The sequence below is a fragment of the Diuraphis noxia genome, unplaced genomic scaffold (genome assembly GCF_037042655.1).
Source record: "Diuraphis noxia isolate RWA-SAM2 unplaced genomic scaffold, SU_Dnox_SAM2 contig0003, whole genome shotgun sequence".
Taxonomy (NCBI): Eukaryota; Metazoa; Arthropoda; class Insecta; order Hemiptera; family Aphididae; genus Diuraphis; species Diuraphis noxia.
In genome coordinates this window covers 35,934,652-35,957,980 of record NW_028301713.1, presented here as the reverse complement: position 1 = coordinate 35,957,980, position 23,329 = coordinate 35,934,652, and the positions used below count along the sequence as shown (strand labels likewise).

Genomic DNA, 23,329 nt, shown 5'->3' with positions numbered 1-23,329 from the left:
CCTGAAATTAATACGAACGAATAATTAATAATGAACGATACATGATATTATTATTAAACGTGTACATCGTGATCATTCGAACAACATTGTTTATTAGTAATCGGAAAAAAAAAATTATAACACTCTCTAACAAAAGTGTTTTCATCCTTCGAGCAAACAAATTAATTAAATATTAAATGTAGCTTAGAGTAAAAAATAAAAGATAAAAAACAAAAACAAACGTCTCGTGCCAACGGTAACACAGATTAGTTTTTATTTCGTCGACTCACCATCACAATCGTACGGTGTAACGCCGTCCACACGAACATAATCGGACGCGATTATAATATTAATTCTTATTATTCCAATGATTCGGTATGATTGTATAATGTAACATATTATAATCTCAAAAACAAACACGAAACGTTCCAAACCCAAACGGGACGACGCCGATATATAAGACTCATAGGAATAAGACGGCTCAAGATGCAAAAAAAAATTCTACCTTTAGACAAGTGAAGTTCTTTTTTCTCTCTACTTCTCCCCACATTAGCCCACCAACACTCCCCTCACCACCTATTTCTCAACACTTTATGATAATAATACAATAATATATTATAAATTCGTCGTATAATTCTCACATATTATATACATATAATATAAATATGGCGCAGACGAGACACGACGAGTATTATAAATAGTAATACGCGAGTGTGTTCTCTTCTCCTGTCATAATAATGTGAAAGTCTATAAGACGTACCGGCTACATATTATATACGTAATAATAAACGTTTTATTACGATAAATCAATGCCACAATGACGACGGCGGCGTTGTCGCATTTTGTTTACAGTTTACTCAGCATTTTATTATTATGTTTATATGTGCATTGTACGAATGCTTCTGCTAGCGTACTTATGGCCTATGGGTATAATAGGTACTGAAAATAATACAATACGCGCACAATATAATATCTTCGGTTTAAAAAACAGAGATTTGCGCGATTTTTCGGAGTCGAGACATGAGAAAAATGAAGTGAAAAAATCCCGGCGTTTACCGTAAGTCAGATAAAAATACATAAAAACGATTAAAATACGACGTATATATTTACCATATTATTTTATAGTATAGGTCTGTAAATGTCAAATGACATATATGCATTACGCACACGTAGAGCATATAATTTAACAGAATATGATATAAGTAATATTATTATGTATATCGTCCACCTAATACACCTTCATATAATTGTCATAGCTCCAAAAATGTTAAACTGTGATTTTATAATTTAATTAAAAAAATATATAACGCATGGCTTAACATTATTATCATCATTTCAACCGGAGTTAAAATCAGATAAAATCTGACAAAATCAGCCAACTCGAACTTTTTGATATAGTAAAATAGAAAATTGTCTCCATCATTGTTAGTGAATTGTAAAATAAGTAATTAACAATAGTTGAATGTGTAGTTGATATAATTTGATATCAAATTTTAAATTCTGAGCGGAACTATGAATGATGGTATAGGAAATACAGAAGTCGAGATCAAGATAACGTACATTTCTATGGTTTCGACTGATCCGACTAAAGACCTAGCCGAAATAGACGTGGCAAGCAATAATTAATTAATTTGTTATTAGCTTTTTTTAGGGAGGATTTAATACTGCGAATTCGCTGTTTTTGAAAAATATTTTTGGTAAAACGGTTTGGAAAACTCACGCTAAATAGAAAAACTCCAGTTAGAATTTAGTTTATTTTTTTGTCATAGTAATAATTTTAATAAATGTTCATGAATTAGATAAATCAAGAGGGGGTAGAAAGACTTTTAAAAAAAAAATAGCGTGCCACTAAATTTTAGAACTCTTATGGGTTTTGTTAACCATTTATACGTACAATCCTACATATTTAAAACCGACTATATCTAACTAAAACTATTAATAGTATATGACATATGCATCGACATTACTAAACAACAAACACCACGTTGACCATGTTTTAGCAAACAAATCAGCGAGTTTTTCGTGGAACACATTGACGCGTTATCACCAGTTGGTCAAATCAAGCCAGAATCTCTAAGAAATAGTAACACGCGTGTGATTGTACGTAGAGTATGTTATCGATATCATTAGGTAATTTTGGTCATGTTAATCTCGTACGTACGTAACCTGCTTGCGATAGTTGGAGAAGTCTAAAGGAGTGGTGACGACTGATTGGGTACGTTAGCACTGTTAGCAGGTTAGTTAATTAGTTAACCTAATTACTATTTGTTAGTCAAGATATAATTCTTCGATCGATAATTTAAATTAATTCCCTTTATGATAATAGAATAATAATAGTATGTTAAAATAGTTTTAGTTGACTATCTAATTATATTTTTATATTACTTTTTGTGTCCTGTTGTAAACATAAAACCTCTTGAAAACCAATACTGATATAGGTACCTAAGTAATATATATTATAAAGGAGTTACGATAAGTAGTATGTGAATAGGCCGACGATTTGTTCGTTTTTTTCATAAGTTTAAGATAATATAATATAGGTACTATTGTTATTATGTGTATTATAGCGGTCGTACAAATCGTTTCTGCGTCAACGTCGGCAATCGCTGGTTATATTTTATTGGCGGCTACGATGAATTAATCAACCGGCGGCGGCGGTGGCGCGAACGTTTGCCAACTACCGTTTGATAAATTCGCGTTTTAAAATCGAATCAATCACGCGCAATATTATTATGACGTATTAATCGCATACATACATCGCACACGTAATTACACACGATATATATATATATATATATATACGCTATACGAGTAAATCACAGAGCATAATAATAATATAACATATATATTATGGGCACCGATGGTTAAGATTTTAGCAACGATTACGATGTCGACACGACGCAGCGGTGACACTGTGTACATATAAATATAATATTATTATCAACAGGACGGGGGATAAGTCCCCGTAAAAACTTCGATTTTCTTATGCGACGGCGACGACGGACGTAGACGCGCGCGTTGAGATTTAAACGGCTAATAAAACGCCGGGAGATGTTATTTTTATCTGCGCGCTAGCGCCGCGAGACCGCCGATTCGGATTTTAAGTAGTTTTTTTATTTCGTATTATTTTTTTTTTACACGAGTTCTCGGCATCGATCAACGCGTTTTATAAAAGTCACGCGCGTGTGGTTCTTTCATTTTTAATCACCGTCCGTTGGATTTGTATTGTGCACTCTCTCCCTACCTATATGAATAAATAAATATACATGAATATCCAAACACAATATATATATATAAGTGTATAAGCATTAAACATTATAAACAGTTTAATATATATACTATAAAGAGAGAGAGGGTGAGAGAGATAGACGCATTAATTCCACATATTATTTTGTAACTCACATATCATTAGGTATGTATATTTTACAATATTCAGTTTTTTTTTTATTTAGGTACCTTTATTTGTTTTAAAATATTTACACGAGAAATCGCGAGCAACAAATGCATAAATAATACAATTCTATATAAGTATTATTCACCGACTATAATATTAACGAATAAACAACAAACATTGCAATCCTATTCACCGAGTTCTTTTTTTATTCTCTGATAACCCAAAACTCCTCCCGCATACGTGCACCATCAGTATTCCACTGCACGTCTGCTCGTGATGTGTATAAGTTAACGTTTCCAAATGACTGTTCTCAAAAGATTTATTTCCAATCGAATGTTTTCAACAGTAAAATATGCAATGATGTCGTGTACTTACATACATTACAGAATAATAAATTATTGAATAATATATGAAATCGGAAAAAAATGTTTATTCATATAATCGGTAAACATTATATTAATCTATACAGTGAATACTTTCATAGGCAAAAACAACACAAGCCAGTTTTAATTAATAAATAATTTAAATCGGAACTATAAGGAATTGACACTCATAACATTTCCTAATGGACAATCCTTAAAAATTACACGTTTGAAATCCCCTTAATTGTAAACATTATGCTAAGAAACCAGATTTATTTCAAAAAGGTCACAAAACAATTCACACAACGCAGAACAACCGTTTTTATTGATGATCAAAAATAACATAAAAAATTCGTGACTATTCCTGGTAAGCCTGTATAGAGCGTGTGTACTTGTATATGCAGAGTGATTCCTTCAAAAGTCTCTACACTTATTATTTTAAAAGGTTAATTTTATTTTTTTTTGTATTAATGGTAATATAATCGAATGTCATTGCAGAAAACAGAATATATGGAAAAAAAAATCTATTTTTACAATGTTTTATCATTTAATATTTTACATTTTAATTCAGAACATAAATTCTTTATGCTATTTTTATACATATAAATCGAATTATTATAAAATGTAATTTTGGTTTCCAAAAATTTCGATTTGCAATGAAATCAAATTGCACGTAAAAATAATATGATCGAAAAGTCGAAAGCTATTCGAAATAACGAGTCCGTAGACATTTAAATTACGGATCGTCTAGTAGGTATCATAATATATTATACTATAGTAGACATATTATTTTATTTATAATATGTAATAAATCATCATTCATCGTGCTACGAAACCGATCGCGGTGGCGCCGCGGACATTGCACAATAATTTCACACGTCGCGAGTGTAGCTTGCAGGCAGCCTACGCTTTCAATCGATATGAAAAATATAATGATCAAACGGCAAACTCATATAACATGTATATTACACGATTGTATACCTCTTCTATATACACACGACGACTGTCAACAATAATTTAACGATTATCACAACAACAACAATAGTAATAATAATAGAAATCATTATTTATTACCATTGCGGCGGCCTAAACTATTCCTCCTAGCACAATCGTCACCCTGTCCGCCCGTTACACCTAACTACAGGAGGAGCCGCAGGAGGTGTGTGTGTGTGTGTGCATGATTGGCGTCGTCGTCACTTTATCGTCGTGACAAATTCGCATCGGCATTCGTTGGCAAACGACAATGTGGGACTCACGGCTCTAGCATAGTCGGCGAATGCCGAACCACGGCGGCGGTAAATCTGCTACCTAAACGCGACGGGCGTGCATAGCACAGCGCGCGTACATAAAACCCGCGTACTCGCGCGAACAGTACACGCGCGTACACGCACGCGCAAGCGCACCGCCACTCTCCGGGCCGCCGCGTTTGTGTTGTATATATGCTACAAGTTTTAGAACCGAAAATAGCGTTCATTCCGCCCGGCCGCCCGGTGCCAACAAAACGCCATCGCACACAATCGCGCCGCGCTGGCGTGTGCCAATAACCACCAATATAATACGCTCTAAATAGGTCCGTCTATAACCCCATTACGACCGGTGCTGCGCCGCGATCACCTTGTCTCCAGGACGAACGTCAAAATAATCGCCAAACGACCCCGGCCGTCACCTGCGCACCGCCGCCCCGCTTTGTGCTCGCATAATCCTCGCCGCCGTGAACACACCAATGTACGCACTATATAATATAAAAATATAATAATACATAGATTACACGTAATGTAATTGGTGTTGCGCGTTATGCGGCGTCTATGAATATAATGTCGAGAGAGAGAGAGAGAGTGTGTGTGTGAGAGAGAGAGGAGGAGAGAGATACTGCAGAAGTGCGCACACACAGAGTGAATAGATTGTTTGGCGCGAGAGTCCCTATAGGTACAGATACCTCTATACTATGATGAGATGTACACCTGTATAAGCTTTGTTCGATTATTCTGTGTATGCGAATAATAACGATATGTAATACACAACGTCCCAAATGATACAAGCTGAAAATGTATCGAAACACCATTCATATTAATAATAATAAATAAAAAATTCAAACACATCATATACAGGTAATTATAATGATGCGCAGCCTCTATAATATCTAGATACGGTTCCTGATGATATTATATAATAATGTTGTGCCAACTGGTTGTACTTATTTTAAATAAAAACTAAATTTTGATTCTACTTTAATATATACAGGAAGAGAAAGAAATTATTTGTATACTAAACTAAAAATGATTATTCATATTAATAGTAGTAGGTAATGTTTTTATTTTTAATTCTAATTTATTATAATCATTAGTCTTGGATTAGTAATACCTAATTTTATTCTACGATAGTATTATACGGTATTTTACCTTGGTGGATAATAATGTAAATGTATCAACCGTTTGTTACAATATATATCTAAACTGTAAACAATTCTAGCAATAAATATTATTATTAGTAGAAGTAGTATACAAAGTTTGGGTTCCGATCGCATAGTGGCCCCCCGCACGTCACGGGCCGATTAAACCGTCGGAATAGTACGCTTTTTTTACTCCCCCTCGTTTAAACGGAAGCCGGTCGATTAATTTTTGGAACTTACTCCGAGAGGAAACGTCCCCGTGTGTGTGCGAACGCGTCTATTTATGACGCTAACTGGGTCATACGGTTCAGGTGCGTATATAAAAGACTGCCGTAGGGTTAACTCACGTACACAGTATACGAATAGGTATATATTATATTTTATATATATGTATTATGTATATGTATAGTGTCATATAGTGGCGTCACGGTTGCAGCGGCGGCGACGGTGGAGGCGGCGGAGTGGCGGCGTCGGTCGTATTTCTAGACTCGGCCGCCCGCACCCGGTGGACCAGCTCTGTGTCAAGGACGTTGTTCAACGACGACTCCGAAGGATAAAAAGGACGACGGCATTTCGCTATGCAACCGCTTTTCAGGCAGGAGAAAGCCGCGTATATACGCGACAAATAGTATAACGCAAGTGCATATATATTTATATGCATGTACTACCTATGTGTGTATGTGAACGCGACGTATATAATATGATCATTGTATACACCCAGATTTACTATACGGATTTCGATCTACGCGGTTGTATACGCTGTTGAATGAAACGTCCCACACTCGGATGTGGCAAGATCTCCACACGATCGCACCGATTCGCCAACGATTGATGTAGAATAAATTAATGAACGGCCGCGCGTATATCGTTTAACATCTACATAATATAATTATTATAGGATTGGTGTTATTGTATACGCCCAGGCCGCGTCAATCCAGAATATTCTGCCCTTGTTTTGTGCTTCGAGCGATTTATAAAAAGAACAATCGCGTTTCCTGGTTATATCATTTTGATATTATTATTATATTTGTTATATTACTGCAGGATGACGACCGGCATGCTTGCTGCAGTGTCTCTTAATTACACAAAATAATCCTGCCGCCACGCTCGTATACATACAGTCCGAGCCAATTTGGCGACTGCATTTAATATTTCCTCTGGCCCGGAGAAAAAAAAATAAAAGTCAAGACTCTAGAAACACGGTAGAGTGGTTGCATTAGTGTGTTTTCTTTGAGTTTTAAAATTAATTATTATGGTCAACGAACGTCGGCGAGTTAGTGAAATAAAAAATTATAGTTTTGTACATTCCAAATGTTTTATTCCAAAATACAGAGCGATGATCGTCGTCGAGAATATAACAAATTTTAAATAGGTAATGGCTAAAACGACAATAACCATAATAGATACCGATTTATTAATTGCGAAAATAAATTATGAACAGTCGAGATATTAAGACAACGAACGATTCATTAAAATTACGAAACTTTGCATTGTGAAGAATTTGTGACCAATTTATAAGATAGCATTACAAATTCTAATAGTAAGCACACAATAAAGCTCCTCTGACATTGACGAATTACTTCTAACTACGAAATGTCCACCGGGATAATTACCGGTGATAAGGTTCGAATAAAATAATATTATTTAGATTTATAAAGAGACGACTAGGCGGTTTGGCAAACGTCCTGTTTTTTTTAAACCACACTGTATAAATATATATATATATCCACACACACACACATTCATACATACATACATACATACATACATACATACATATACATACATACATACATACATACATACATACATACATACATACGGAATATATATATATATATGCGTATCGCGTGCGGATGCGACGTTTATCATTCGTAATCATCTACTGACAGGAATATTTTCTGGCGTAAACCGGCCGAAACTAATCTAGGACGTGTTTCGAAATGCTAAACGAAAGCTAAAATCTATGATTAAAAGGATTTCGAACTTATCCTATGAACCAATTGCCAGAGAATAGTTAGGCGACTGTAAACCTCGGAGCGCAACAGTTGGTCGGTCCAGAGAAAAGCGACGTGACTTTACAGCCACATTCGAAATCAATTCGGTCGAGTGATCTACACTGTTATATTCACGAATTAGTGCACCTATATACGAGTAATGTCATCTTTTAATATTATATGAGTACATTATTATGTCTTTATCATTGCTCGATCAATCGCATAATATATCACGTAAAATGTTTAAATTGAACTATATATTTTGTGCAACAGTACCTTGACAGTGTTTACAACAGCATTTGGCATCTGGTACCTCTGTGCTGCTGCTGACCGGCATAATGACCCAGTGACTCTACGGGAGACGACCTCCGCGCTCGCCGTTCCTCCCATAACACGCGCCCCTTGCCACCGCGCGCATCACCGCCGATGGCCGCCGGGACCGCCGCCGCCGTTCCTCCGTCGGTGTCGATGGCGATTAGGTCGGTACGACAACGGCGACAACGGGCCGACCCCTAGAGTAAGCGCTCATCGGTGGATGGTTGCAGGCGCCCCGAGGACGGGAGTCGAAAGAGGTATTGGCGACGAGTCGATAGTACACACACGACACACCGTACTACGTTACGGCGCGATACGAAGATACGATTCAAGACGACGGCGGCGGTTAATTTTCGTGTGCTCGCTCGACACGAAATTATCACAAATATATAAATTTTTTTTTTCGCTTTATACGTGTGTAGTATACCTTCGAATATATAATATGACGAGCGAGAAAATCGGAAAATTCGAATGCGTTTTCTCCGGGATGTGAATCATGCGGACCAAAGCTTCTTTTTGGACGTGCGTGTACCAGGTACCTGTATAGTTGAGTATTTGTATTATGCGGATGTGCCCGTGTGGCGTGTAAATGTGTGTATTTTGTGCGCTGTTCGTTGGAAAATAAAAAAAAACTGTTTACATCGGTTTCGCACTGTGCGCGGGGTAGGCTAGCGTTTCGGCGTCTGCGGGCCGTATGCGTTATAGTAACGTGGTCCCGGGGACGTCGAGTGCGCTCGGCTTCAGTCGTACTCAGAATTCCTTGGCGTCCGTCCAAGATCCCCCGTGTGCGTGTGACTAACGGACGACGGGCTCTGACAATCAGGAATCCTCGGTCACACCCCCTAAACTTCAGTATTCCACCCTCTTCCGGATATAAAAATATGTGTACGAAATATAGATTTGTGGCTTATATAGCATCGACCACGCGATTTCCGTGTCTAAACAAAAAAACTAAGTTATTGCAAATTTAATTACTAATTTACCACGATTATAATATAAAACATTTAACTTTTTTGATACTATTATTGTGCTATAAAAAGATTAATATCTATTATGTTTTCATCGTTGGAAGTAAAAATCCCATCCCTAACTGTGAGTATCTGCAGGATAAATCAATAACGTCACCAATACAATATAAATTTCGAACTCCAGTAAAGAAAAAAATTTAATTAAGTTTGAATATTTACTAAATTGTGTAGAATATTGATAAATAACCAACATTATTTTTGTCTTAGTTAATGCACTTTAATATATTTAATATATAATTATACATCTCTTTCCTTGATTTTTTTATATGACGCAGTCAAAACAATAATTTAAATAACTGGTACAATAGAGAGAACATTAAATTTTTTTTTTTATTTTGAGTTATATTTTTTTCTTAGTCACAGTCATTGCTTACTTTATGTCTTTGCCTCCCCTTTAATACAGGCCTGTAAATTCTAACACGAAATAAAAATGTTTTAACATTATCTTATTATAATCAGTTTTAGATTGTGGAGGTATATGTACGTATATATATATAATATGTATATGGATATATTATAAAATGTGTATTATAAATGTAATATATAGGTACGCTATACGAATATTTATGGATGTTCGCATAAGACTAGGAATTTATAATTAATCGCGCAAAAATATGCAGCTAGACCCTAGAGGAAATCTATATTTAGAACTCGATGCGAACCCCGGCGAATTTATGGCCCAGTGTGGGCAGCAGCCCGTTAACGATGCACTTTTTCGCACTTTTACCCGTGCTTCGGGGTCAAAGATAAGCTGCATATACGCGCGGGGAAGTAGTGAAAACCTGTGGCCATCAACAAACTCAACGGACCGGGAACGCGCACAACCAGAGCCCAAGGGCGCCAAGATATAATATTCTCTATACCTATACTGCAAATGATAGATGTGTGAGCTATAAAAAAATGCCACCGACGCGAGACTTAACCCAATTATATTATACTGTACATATTAGAACAGGGTGGAGGAAGGTGGTTGCGTTTGTTTATCAATGCTGTACCGAGGTATATACCCGCTACTATAAGTCTCGAATATGTTCAATTAAAATTGCATTCTTGGCGCCGTGTTCCTATTGCTGACACCGCATCGAATGTACAGCAATTGTATACATATCATAGTGATTATACTACTGCGCAGTGCGCATTATTCAATACATTTTTAATGAAGATCGACAATACATTTATTTCAATATTTTGGATATTATTAGTGCGATACAGTGATTTTACCGTTTAACTAATACCTGATATAATCGTGATAAGCAATTACATAAATTATATAATATATTGTATATCCATACTATACCGAGCATTGATTTATAATAAAACGCCAACGCATGTGGTTATAAAAAAATAAAATATGGTTTTGTCCTTCAAATTTGACACCTGCAGGCCTCATCGAATCAAAATAAAATAAACTAGATTTATTTGTATGTATGTATAATAATAAGTACCATTTTGTAGACTATACATAAAATAAAATAAACTATAAAATCAACAAAATGTACGATTTAAGAAATAAACAATGATGGCGTAAGTACCTACTGCAAATATCTAAAATAACAAAATCTAAGATACTACTATTAGAAAAATAAAACTAAAAAAATACCGTTTCTTCAAATAATTCAAACGTTATGTCTATAACAATTATATTCGGTTATTTCATTATTATTTAAGATTGATTTTATCATCCTCAAAATCATCAAAATTTATGATACGAATTGGTTATAAAATTAGTTTGCGGACGGCGATTCAAACAGATGACACACAAAAAACATCATCATAATATACTTGTATCAATATTTTGATTCCGAACAATATTCTTCTATTAAATAGTTAGTGACAACGCAGAATTATATTATTATTTATTTATTTTACCAAAAAATACTGCAGTAATATTGTCATTTGTTATTCAACAATTTTGAAACTCATTTTTAACGTTCATACAATATATACTTGACGACATTGAATGAACAAAAATAAATTTAAAGCATAATATAGAAAATTTAAATTGAAAAATGTCTAATAAACTTACGCAAAAAAATGTTAAATGTTCAAATGAATTTCCTTAGAAAGTAATTATTTTCACTATAACAATATGTTAAGATTTTAAGAATTCCTGGCACAAATTCATGGAACTTTAAGTGATAGCAGACTTACTTAACCAAACAATTTATGTAAACATTATATAATATGATCACTGTTGTTGGCAAATAAATGATCATAATTATTATAATTTCAACACGTGAAAAGTGTTTTACAACTTTATAAGATGGAAGTGGAGAAAACGATTGAAAAAATCTTATTTAATTTATTGCACAATTACATTACAATGTAAAAAAGGTTTTCATGCATATTTTAAATTAGTTCTTACTGAATTTTTAAAAACAATATTAAGTATTGTTATTTATATAATTTAAATTTTAAACATTTTGAAACAGTAAAAGATTACAATATTGGATTTTAATTTATTAAAGCTAAACGGCTGAAAATGCAAATACCCAGTAAAATCTGCTTACAAAAAAGTTACTACTTGTAGGAATAAAAATATAGAGAATATAATATTCCAAATGATATTTTTGTAAGACATATAAAATTAGATACTAATACAATTAAGTGCACAAAACGAAGAATATATCCAAAACAATCAATGCATATTTTATTGGCCACATTTCAATTGGGTATCATTCAGACTGCAAATAGAGCAGTTTATTGTTAATAAACCAATGTAATAAAGTAACGTAAATTGCTTTCTCTGAATATAACGAGTATTTGTTGAGACGGTAAGAAGAAAATATTAGTCAGTGAAAATCTACTAGATATATTTTTAATTTTTCATACACTAAACACAAATTAATGTACACATTCATAAATGTTTACCATTGTAAGATATAATTAAGTTAAATATTCACAGATAATTTAATTATTAAAGTAAACACCCACAAATGGATGATTCTCTCTATTAGAGGAGAAAGATGAAAAATATAAATGGACTGAAATATATATATATTAATTTTATAATTAAGTCTTCCAAAACGATGAAAGATGTTGGGGTATATGTTAATAATGTACCTACACCAATGAAATTTGGATTTTTCCAAAATGAGTGGCCACAGAACAGGAAAATTGTCCCACAAAACTCTGATCCAACATCAAACAACGTATTTACATTTAATATCACTAAGACTAAGTATATAACATGCGTGTATAATCTGATATATGCAGCAAACAGGAAGAAGAACGCATGGGCGCGCGAATCGTCGTGGGCGCCTTCGGTAAGAATGGATCGAACCAGCTGATCAACAGGTTTATACTGCTATTTCGCGGTGATGATCGTGTGTGTGTGCACATATATATATATATATTTGTGTGAGTGTGTGATACAGAGAAAAATAGTATACTGGTTCGCCAAAGCGACGATATATATATAATTTTTTTTTTTTTTTTATCCAGGTGGGCGACTGCGATGGGCGTAATAATGCAATAATATCCGAATTACGAAGACAAAATAAGAACGGAAAGACGCCCACTGCACTTGAAATACACAGTGTTTTTATTCTGTAAAATCTATAAATTAAAACAAAAAAATGCTGCCAACTGACCACCATTAGACTTTCATACGTATATTTTTTTTATGCTCAGTGTAAGTCATTTTAAACAACAACCACTACTATATTATTCCCTACGAAGTGTAAAAAAAATAGTAAAAAATCTTCATAATTTCCTATTGTTATTTTATTACTGTGGATAACTCCATCTATTATCAAAATCATACTCATTTTTCCTTAAGATGAAAACTGATAACAAATTATATAATATACATAGATAACTAGATACTGACCTAAGTTAACTAAATTAATTATGTAAAGAAGTACCTAATCGTGAATTAAGAACGTTAAGTAACTCTATTAAAAACATAAGTATACTGTTAGCCACGACTAATGGCTAATGGCTATTGCAAACGTGTAAGCTAATATCCAAATTTCGAATAAATAGAAGATAACAAACCAATTTAATATAAAATATAAATAATACGTACCAATAAGGAAAAATGTTATAAAAATAGGTACAGTCCATTAAAAAAAAAAGTAAATTGTGACTAGTAATATATAGTAATATAATAATATAATAATAATGAATAATAAGCTATTATGAGTATATAATATATTATATATACTATACCAGGCGTAACAGATAAAACTGACTTTTAGAATAACTTTTGTTCAAATTAATATTTTTTTTTTCATTAAGTGTCCCTATAGCGCTACATAATGTATGATACATTTTTTTACGTTTATTTTTTAGTAATGAAACAAAAAAATAATTTAAAAAAGTTTTTTGGATAAATTCAAAATAGCCTATTTATGAATCTGATTATAAAAACAATTTTGATGTTAAAAAGCTTTATCTAACTCAAATATTTTATTTTTTTAGAATTTTTTTAAAATTCAATATTTTTTTGATTACCTAAATTAATTTGGAAAGTAGTAATTTTTTTTTAAATGCGATTTTTGAGAATTAGCTGACATGATTATATTTCTTAAATTATTTACGTATCGTATAATATTAACAATTTTTGTCATACGTTTAATTAGCATATTTTTTTTTGTCACACTCTGTATATAAATAATTATGATTTATAGTTTATACATAAAAATATTTATGTACCTAGATTCAAGAATAACTAATAACATGTAATAGAAAAATTGTTTATACTTAAAATATAATTTATGTTCATTGTGTATCATTTTTATGTCTAAAAAACAATTAAACATAATATATATTTACCAATTACTCATTACGTAGGTTTTAAAAATCAATCATTACTTTAATCATTACCAATTGTTTTCAAACTTCCATCATCAATTCCTAACTAACAAAAAAAAAAAATTCAAATTATGAGTATTATCTCTAGTGTATGCAATAATATACACACTGAAATACTGAAAATAGAAAGTTTCGTGAATCGATATGGTACTATAGTTGTAGCGAGTGTCAAAAAAATTAAAATACGTAGCACATAAGGTATATTATATTTTATACAATTATACTACATAATATATACATACAATACACGTAAATTAGATTTAATGCGTAGAAATTATCCTCGAAATTATCAAACACTAATATTTCGATTATACATACACATCAGTCTTAATTTAATGTATCTGCAGAGTTAAAATTAAAATATTAAACATGTTTACGACAATTTTTCGTTCAAATTTAATAGCCTTATTAAAAACGTATCAGTAATATTAAAGGGAAAGTGCAGTTTTCTGCACGTCCGAAATAATTGAACAATATAATATAGCATAGACCAACCACTGTCGGTACTAGACGGTGTGAAACCGACGATGCGGACAAGAAGCTTACTGGAGCAGCGTTGCAACAGCCACGTGTCACCAACGATGACGACAACAACGGGACATTTATAATGGTCATGACCCTCATCGTCGTCGTGAACGAGGGAAATAAATAAAAATAATAATATAATACAAAAGTCTCATCGAGCTTTACAGACTTCTTGTAGGGACTAAACTGAGAACGTTCATAATAACTTATGCAGCTTTGCTGATCACTCTATTCCATTATAAGAATATATAATGTAATATACTACCTGATATACGGAAGAACATGAAGCGAAGGAGGGAGATATAATAAAATTTAATTTAAAAAAAAAAAATTCACATAATATAATCGTACTTAGGATGGGATGGCAGCCGGACGTTGTTTGTGACAACACACATACACAACAAATTACTGTGCATTTACGGTCTATTCACCCACGTAAATTGGCACATGTAACGAACATTTTTCCCCTTTCTTTACCACCGAAAAAACACGACCCGGCAACAGCGATTATTGAGATTTTTATTTTTGAAACTAGCAACACACTCATACATTAAATACAACAATTCCAGACGCCTTCGGACAACAACAGGCCGTCGGGGACACGACATAGAATGAGTTGGATGACCGTGTACTGTTGATACGCACCAAAACTTTGCATGCGACTACATAATAATAATAATATTAAAATGTTTCCTCCTACCCGATTAACTCTCTTGCCATAATGCGAAAACATCTCTCATCGTTTTCCGCCAGACCCATATGGTTCCACAGGCTTTTCATCACGATGGGCTCAGTAATAATACATAGCAACTTATTCTAGCGAACTCCGTAACTCAATATATAAACGCACACATATTGTATATCCAGTCGTTGACGACTTTATTAATCTGAGTCTAGAGCGAAATACATGTAGACGTGTAGTATATTATATGACATATAGAATACCTATAATAGATATACAGAATGTAACAGAAAGACCTGACAAAAAAAAAAAAAAATATGCTTATTCAATGTATGACAAAAATTGTTAATACTATATGATAAGTGAAGAATTCAAAAATTAAACTCATGTCAACTAATTCTCAAAACTCATATTTTTAAAAAAAATTATTACATTCCAAATTAATTTAACCAAAATAATAAACTACTTGACTTAGATAAATCTTTTTTCCATCAAAATTTTTATTATAATCAGAATGCCAAATAGGCTATTTTGAATGTATCCAAAAAATGTATATTAAATTAAAATTTTTTTATTTCAGTACTAAAAAATACTAAACACTAATAAGTAATGGTAATACATCTAGTTTATGCCATAAAACATTATTGGTACTATTTTACTCACTGGTCAATGTCAATTAAAAACCAATCAAATAGTGATATTTAATTTTTTTAACCTTATTTTTTAACTAGGTATAAAACTTGATCAAACAATTTATGATGAAAATAGCACGATTCTGGAATTACATATGAATATTTAAGTAGTAAACATCCAAAGTCCACAAAAATATACGTGAAAAGAAAATTTTTGATTTTAATAAAAAGTCTGAGAAATTAATATAATATACCTAATTAAGTACTGTCACCATATAAAACAACAGATGACTAAAAATAATAACCTAAACAACAAACTTTAACCTGTTTCCATCAGAAAAAAATAATGACATGAATAAATAAGATATTTTATTGATAACTGACATAAAAAAATCGATGTGTACGATATATATTTTTAGGAAACATTAATGTACATACTCGAATACAAGATATCATTATAAGACCGAGAATTTTATTTTTGAGATAAAATTAAGCATATCTATTATTCGACCAAAATATCATGTACAAACGTTTATTTCATATAAACTTATTAAAAATAATTTTTTCATAAATACAGCTGATCTTCAAGACTCCTTTGACTGAACGATCCGGTTGAAAAGAAATTATCTTTCAACCCAGCCGTGGGTGTAAAAAGCTATGGACGGACAGCATTTTTATTGGTTTTTTCAGTTATTTATGTTAAACTCGGTGGTAATTTGGCAAAACCTCGTTAAACATAAATTTTGGTTGACGGGCAGACGAAAATGTTGGCATACAAATTTTTAGATTTCAATGTTCCGGTGTATTAATCAAATTTAATACAGAAAACACTTGGAGAAATCGAATATTTAAAAAAGAGCTGTTAATTTGGAGGATATTAAATAATTATATTAAATTAATGAACGAATACATTCATTAGGTAAATAAAATTAGAAAAAAATGTTAAAAGATAACCCGATCATTACTATAATTTTGTAAATTCAACTATCGTGAAACTATTCTATGTAGGTACATTAGACAGACCGCCAACTTCAAAGAATGCATGCAAGTCAGATTTTAAAAAGTCTGCTTTAAAAATTCAACCTATCAATCAAAAGCTCCCGATTTCAACACTCAACTCTGCAAAAGCAAATCATATGCAGAAGCCACCAACAGTCAAAATATGAACACAGACCAAATCTCTAATATCTTTTCAAACTTCATAACAGCTCTTCATTCATTAATTAGTCCATTGTTACCAATACACTAGGTAATCGCAAAAGGCACTATCTCTCCAAAATTTATTATCATTGCATAACACCAATTCTTAAATATAAAATCTTATCTACTATATCACCAACTTATCATACCCTCATTAACTCTTATTGAAATTTTTAAACTATTCATTAGCTTGCATTTTTATCTTAATTGTTAAAATTACCAATATTACCTGTATTATGTTATAAAAATTATTATTAATAATATCAACGCTATTAACATTGCACAAAAGCAAATACTTGTAATAGTACGTAATGTGCTGAAATATTTTAATTTACAATAAAAAAAATAAAATTAAACGATAATTTAAACTTAAAAAAATAATTTCCAAAATTTCTATTGTTTTTGTTACTTCATTCTCATATAATGACATTTAGAATATTAACTTGAAATGAATTTACGCAAATACGTAATAAAAATCATCCAATCATATTGGAATAATTTCATTGTCATATATTAATGATAATTAAGATATAATTAATAATTATGATATAGATACATTTAAGCCATTTAAGGAATCGTTCAAATGAGTAGGTATACAGGCACTTAGCTACGGTGGTGAGGGGAAAGAGGGAGCATTACCCTTCCTAAACATCATTGCACCCTCTAACAATTAAATTATTTGAAATTAGTATTTATTTATTTATAATGTCCTTCTAAAATTTGGTTTGCTCACCTGAAAATTTGGTCAGGCTACAGTGCTGAGTAGGTATAATATAATACATTCGGCCGTAGCCATTTTCCTTCAAAAAAGTGATATTGTTTCCCTCCACAGCCCATTTTCTTCTAATAAATAATAAATAAAATAGTGAAACGGTTAATATAAATAATTTAAGCATATAAAAAATAAATTGATTAAAATATTATACAATTATATATTGTTTTATAATTATACTTTATTTTGGCAACAAATGAATACATGCTTAAAAAAAAGAAAAATTAGACATAATTTGAATAATTTTACTCTTTGTTATAACTCGGACTGGCGCTTTTTGATACCTGATAAAGTCTATACCAGAATGTAGTCATCAACCGATAAGCACAAAATGTGATCATATAGCCTTACTCCATCTTTATAATACGGAACGTAATACTACAACATTAGCTAAAATATTAGATGATAATAGACATAATATTAGTCGAAAATAATGTGGAGCAAAATGGAAACCAACCTTTTTTCGTGGGACGAAAATGGACAGTGGAGGAAAACGGTATCTCTGACTTGGAGGAAAATGGATCACCCATACATTCAATTTGCTTAAAAATATAATGTTATTATTACACCACACTAAAAGTAAGTCCAATTTATAACTGCGTTATATACACTTTGAAAAGGGGGAAGTAGGTAATTATTCTCTTGTACAGTAGAAGCCGAGTGTACCTCATCATTGAAAAGCCAATTGCCAATGAAATGGATGTGTTAAATTTGAATTCGAAAATCATTGTATAAAATGAATAATTCATGCGAAAAATATCTAACTATTTGGTTACCAAATACACGTAATTTTTTTTTAGTTTTTTAAATTATTTTTAAACCTGGGTAAGCACTAAGAATTTTCAATTTTTACCTCCCAAATTTTACTAACTTGATGCAATTTTCAACAAAAAACTCTTCATCAACGTCGATTATTAGAGTATTTTCCGTTAAATAATTCCGCATATATTTTAATTTAATGAATTAATTTTTACTCATTAAAATGTTTATACATTAAAATTGTATTTTATTATTTGTTTGCAGCGAAAAAGTATACGTATAGTATACGTATATTGTATATACTATATTATACTACACCTGGACAAATAATAAATTCATAGAACATGGGACACAAAAATTGTAGCAGTTATTATAAAAATTATAAATTGTTATTTATATGATTCACGGCGTTGAAAATATAAATGTGACATAAATGTTAAACATTGTATTCTAAAACTAAATTAAATAAATGGTTTTCGAAATAAGAAGAAATTGGTGGATCTATTGATAACCAAAAAATAATTAACAACAGACTATTTTATGAAAAATCGTTTAGAATTTTAGAACCATAAGTAATAGTATTATACTATTTCTGAATTCATCAAATAACATTCTATACTTCAACACCAAATCAAATAATATTTAGTGATTGTCTTTTTTATAATATGCTAGTGATAGCAAAGCATCTTTGTGAACAAGAGGAATAGTTTTTTTTTCTCCTTAGAGCTGAGGTAACTACACGTAATAAATTACCAAAAATAACAAGCAAACATGTAGATGTAATTTTGGGGTGACAATTTATACGATTTTGACATTGTGTACTTATTTATATAAAAGAAAAATACGTACGTAAAAACTCTCTACAGACGTTTAACGTGACAATTTCCACGGACTCACAAATCATATTTGCTGGCATCGACATCGAAACACGTACGCCTGTAACGCACCGTATACACCATATACCCACTGCTAACGCCCGGACGCCCCACGTACACGAGTGTAATTTATTTTGACGCCCGAAATTCCTCGAGCCTTTATAGATTCATTTTCATTTAATTCTTTTACATTTTTAATAACATGCATGTGTAAATATTATACAAATATGAATGTATACTGGAGTTTATTATAACTTTATCATATAAAAGTGTTTTGACACAACAGTGCCATTGTAAAAAAAAAGAATATGCAATAAAGACAGTCATACTCGATAATCCAAAAAATATTTTTTTAATTTACCACGCATCGTTCTTATTACGTCCCATAAACACATGGTTGCCATAAAAATTGCAGGAACCTCAAAAGTTATATTTTTATTCAAATATATTTAATGAAAAAATTAACATCAAGAAATTTGTAAAACGTCAGTGTATATAATTCTATTTTTACCAAGATATGAAATATTGCTGATGCGGACATATATTGGCGAGCATTTTCTCTGTTTATTATTATTGTTATTACTGGAAGGAGTAAAAAAATTAATTACACTACGACTATCGGGATTATGTAATACACACACGTATACTTTACAACACGTAAATTTTAAATAAATCCTGTAGAAAGGGAAATACGTATATCTATAATCTCAAACAAAACGATAAGAGTACAAGCCAAAAATATAAACAACACTTTAGTGTGGTTTAGCAATTGCAGGAATTCTTTACATATAATTTATATAATGTTAATAATCAAGAGTGAATCTAAAAACAGAGTTGCTATAAGACAAATTAAAATGCTGGCAAGGTCGTGTGTTTTTTATTAGGAAAAAAATAAAATAAGATTAGTGTCTAACGAATTATTATTAATATTATAGAATGTTTTAACCATTATACTTCAACTATGAGGATATTTGAAATAATGTGGTCATTATTGTTGAGTGTAAACTTTAAACGACTTTATTTAATTGTGACATGCCTCTCAATATAAAATACACGGTTATACTATTAATGAGTTGTTTTGCATAAACTGTCTGGAGAATGATTATTTTTTATCTGTTTACTCCAAAAAACAACGAATGTGTTTAAATAGACCGTTGTTAACGAAGACCACGTCCCCGGGACCAGAACCAGAAAAAGCACATACTGTTGTCAGCTTAAAATAGTGAGCACTAACACTTTTTATGGATTAAAAAGATACATTATAAGATAAACTAATGAAAAAGAATGTACCTAGTAGTAATCTACTGTGTTTTAATTGTTCATCGAAATTGTTTCGTTACGTTTTGACTTATTCAACAGAAAATTTACTTCAATATTTTATATATTGAGAGTGTTCACTGTTTATTAAAGTATATATTTGATCTAATTAATACTGTGGGGGGATGTGTTGATGTGTGCGGAAATTCTGTGTGCTTTAATGCACTCAGAGAAAAATATATCTTGGTTTTAATTGTGGTACTCCTTTAAATTGAATACACACAAACAATTTAAGATTAAAGAAATAATTCATAAAAGTTAATACCATAGATTTAATATTATGATATTAGTTTAAATTCAATAGATATCAAATACCATAAAATTAATGTCATAGTATTAATTCTATTAAATTATTTTATTTAAAATAATTAATAATTAATAGTAAAAATAATTCTTTCTCCAATAAAAATAATATAAATTTTCATTGTATTAATGGATGTGTAATTTCGTTAAATTAATGAATAGTGTAACTTTAAATTAATGTAAAAAAAAGTAATTAAATTATATAATATGTAAGTTTAAATTAAAAACGTATACAGTCTTTTAAATAATACTGCAAGTTATATTGTATTAAACATATTTTCATTCATAATACAAAAATATCCATTAAAGTAAGAAATTGCGTATTTAATTTAAGGGCAATATTCTTTAATCCAATACCTACCATGTTATTAATATTGCGGGAATTCCGTATGGTGCCTATATTACTCCGCCTATAATAAATTTATAACCACAAAGGCACAAACGTTCAGTATCAGTAGTGTAGTGTTTATAGTTTCGAGATTTTGGTCATTCCGTCATTCGTCTTTAATTCGTTACAAGTGTCATTATTCCGTATATTATATTCTGTGTTATTATTACAATTATAAAAGTGTTCAACCTTTGATTTTAAAAAAACATAATTTTTAGTGTAATTTCACATTAATTGTTATGTCGAACGATCAATCAAACATAATTAGTTTTACTGATGACGATATTCATTTGAACGATGAAACAGCATTGTTATTAGAAAAATTAATAGATCTCAAAGGTGAATCTTTTATTAACATATTTATCGGTAAGTTTTTTTTTATTTTACTTAATTAAGATATAATTTTTATTACCTAAGTAATATATTTTGAAGTACCTACCTAGATAGGTATATTTATCATACCAGCAGGCTAGCCGGTAGTCAATTCTCACAAACAATATAATATGTATTTATTGTATTTATATCATCTAATAAATTGTATATTATATTCTGTATAAATGTTTTTTAGACTGTGGAATTAATGTTGAAAGTCTAAAGTACATGGCCACTGGTCATTTGAACACAATTTGTCCATCCCATCTTTTTGGGAAACGTATTATTTTTAAACATAACTTGAGAAAATGGCAGGCAAGTTGTTTATTTACCTAATTTTTTTTTAATAATAGTAATTCTATATTATATATTATATATAGTAAAATATATTTTTATAATCATAAGTTAAAAAATATTTATTTAGATAGATTATTTAATGATTGTTGAAAAACTACCAAAAAACAACGAGGGTTAATAATAATATACGTATAATATTATTAACCCTTGTTATTTTACATATTAACCTATTAATACGAAAATAAACATATTTTTTTTACTTATATTATAATATTTTACCTTCAAAGATATTACATAATTATGTATATTGTATATATTGTATATAACCTAATAATATTCAGAGTATAGTAAACAATATAACCCTAACTTGTAACTATTAAAAGTAGACGAATTGCATAGAATGAAAACAAATATAGACTTTCTATTACACATTTTTTAGTCTCTCTAACTTATTGTCAAATACGCAAGTACAAACATACATACCTATAGCTTTGATGTGAGCAAAAGAGACAACATACGCAAAAAAATGCTTTGAATTTCTATTTTAAAACTGTGTATCCAACTTTACGGTACAAACATCCTGTTCCTTTAAAGCACTAAAGCGAAACGGTGATGTTAATTTTTTTTTTGTTAAACAAATCCTAAATATATCATTTTCAAACAGAAGTCAATCAAATACCGCAACCAACCAACGAAATTTAATGAAATCAAAAAAATATTTTAAATATACATATATTTCTCATGCATAACATTATATGATAAAATAAGTAAAAGTAAACAATTTATTTTACAGCATTATAAGATTTCTCAAATTCAAATTAACGTTTCTAAATTAAAAATCATTTTTATAATAATTCAAGTTCTGTAATTTTATTTGAACAATAGCTAGTGTAATTCTTTAACATTTTTTTTTTTTTTTAAATTT

At 30.9% G+C, this 23,329-nt stretch overlaps 1 protein-coding gene and 1 long non-coding RNA gene across 4 annotated transcripts in view; one reads left to right on the top strand and one right to left on the bottom strand.

Moving 5' to 3' along the window:
* Window positions 1–23,329, bottom strand: part of Mrtf (Myocardin-related transcription factor) — a 67,369-nt gene that overhangs the window by 32,729 nt on the left and 11,311 nt on the right. Inside the window, exon 1 of one of the 3 annotated variants that reach the window (XM_089225037.1) lies at window positions 18,055–18,118. The exons of 1 other annotated variant lie outside the window; for it this stretch is intronic. In XM_089225037.1, the coding sequence (XP_089081163.1) occupies window positions 18,055–18,103 (49 nt within the window). In that variant the 5' untranslated portion in view covers window positions 18,104–18,118. Of the gene's footprint in view, window positions 1–8,397; window positions 8,613–18,054; window positions 18,119–23,329 lie in introns of those variants that run through there. One more of the 3 variants, XM_015508217.2, reaches the window with a different exon arrangement.
* Window positions 21,813–22,582, top strand: LOC149057284 (uncharacterized). The gene is made up of 3 exons (XR_016190912.1): window positions 21,813–22,101; window positions 22,304–22,422; window positions 22,532–22,582. It is a non-coding gene; the product is annotated as an uncharacterized LOC149057284 (long non-coding RNA).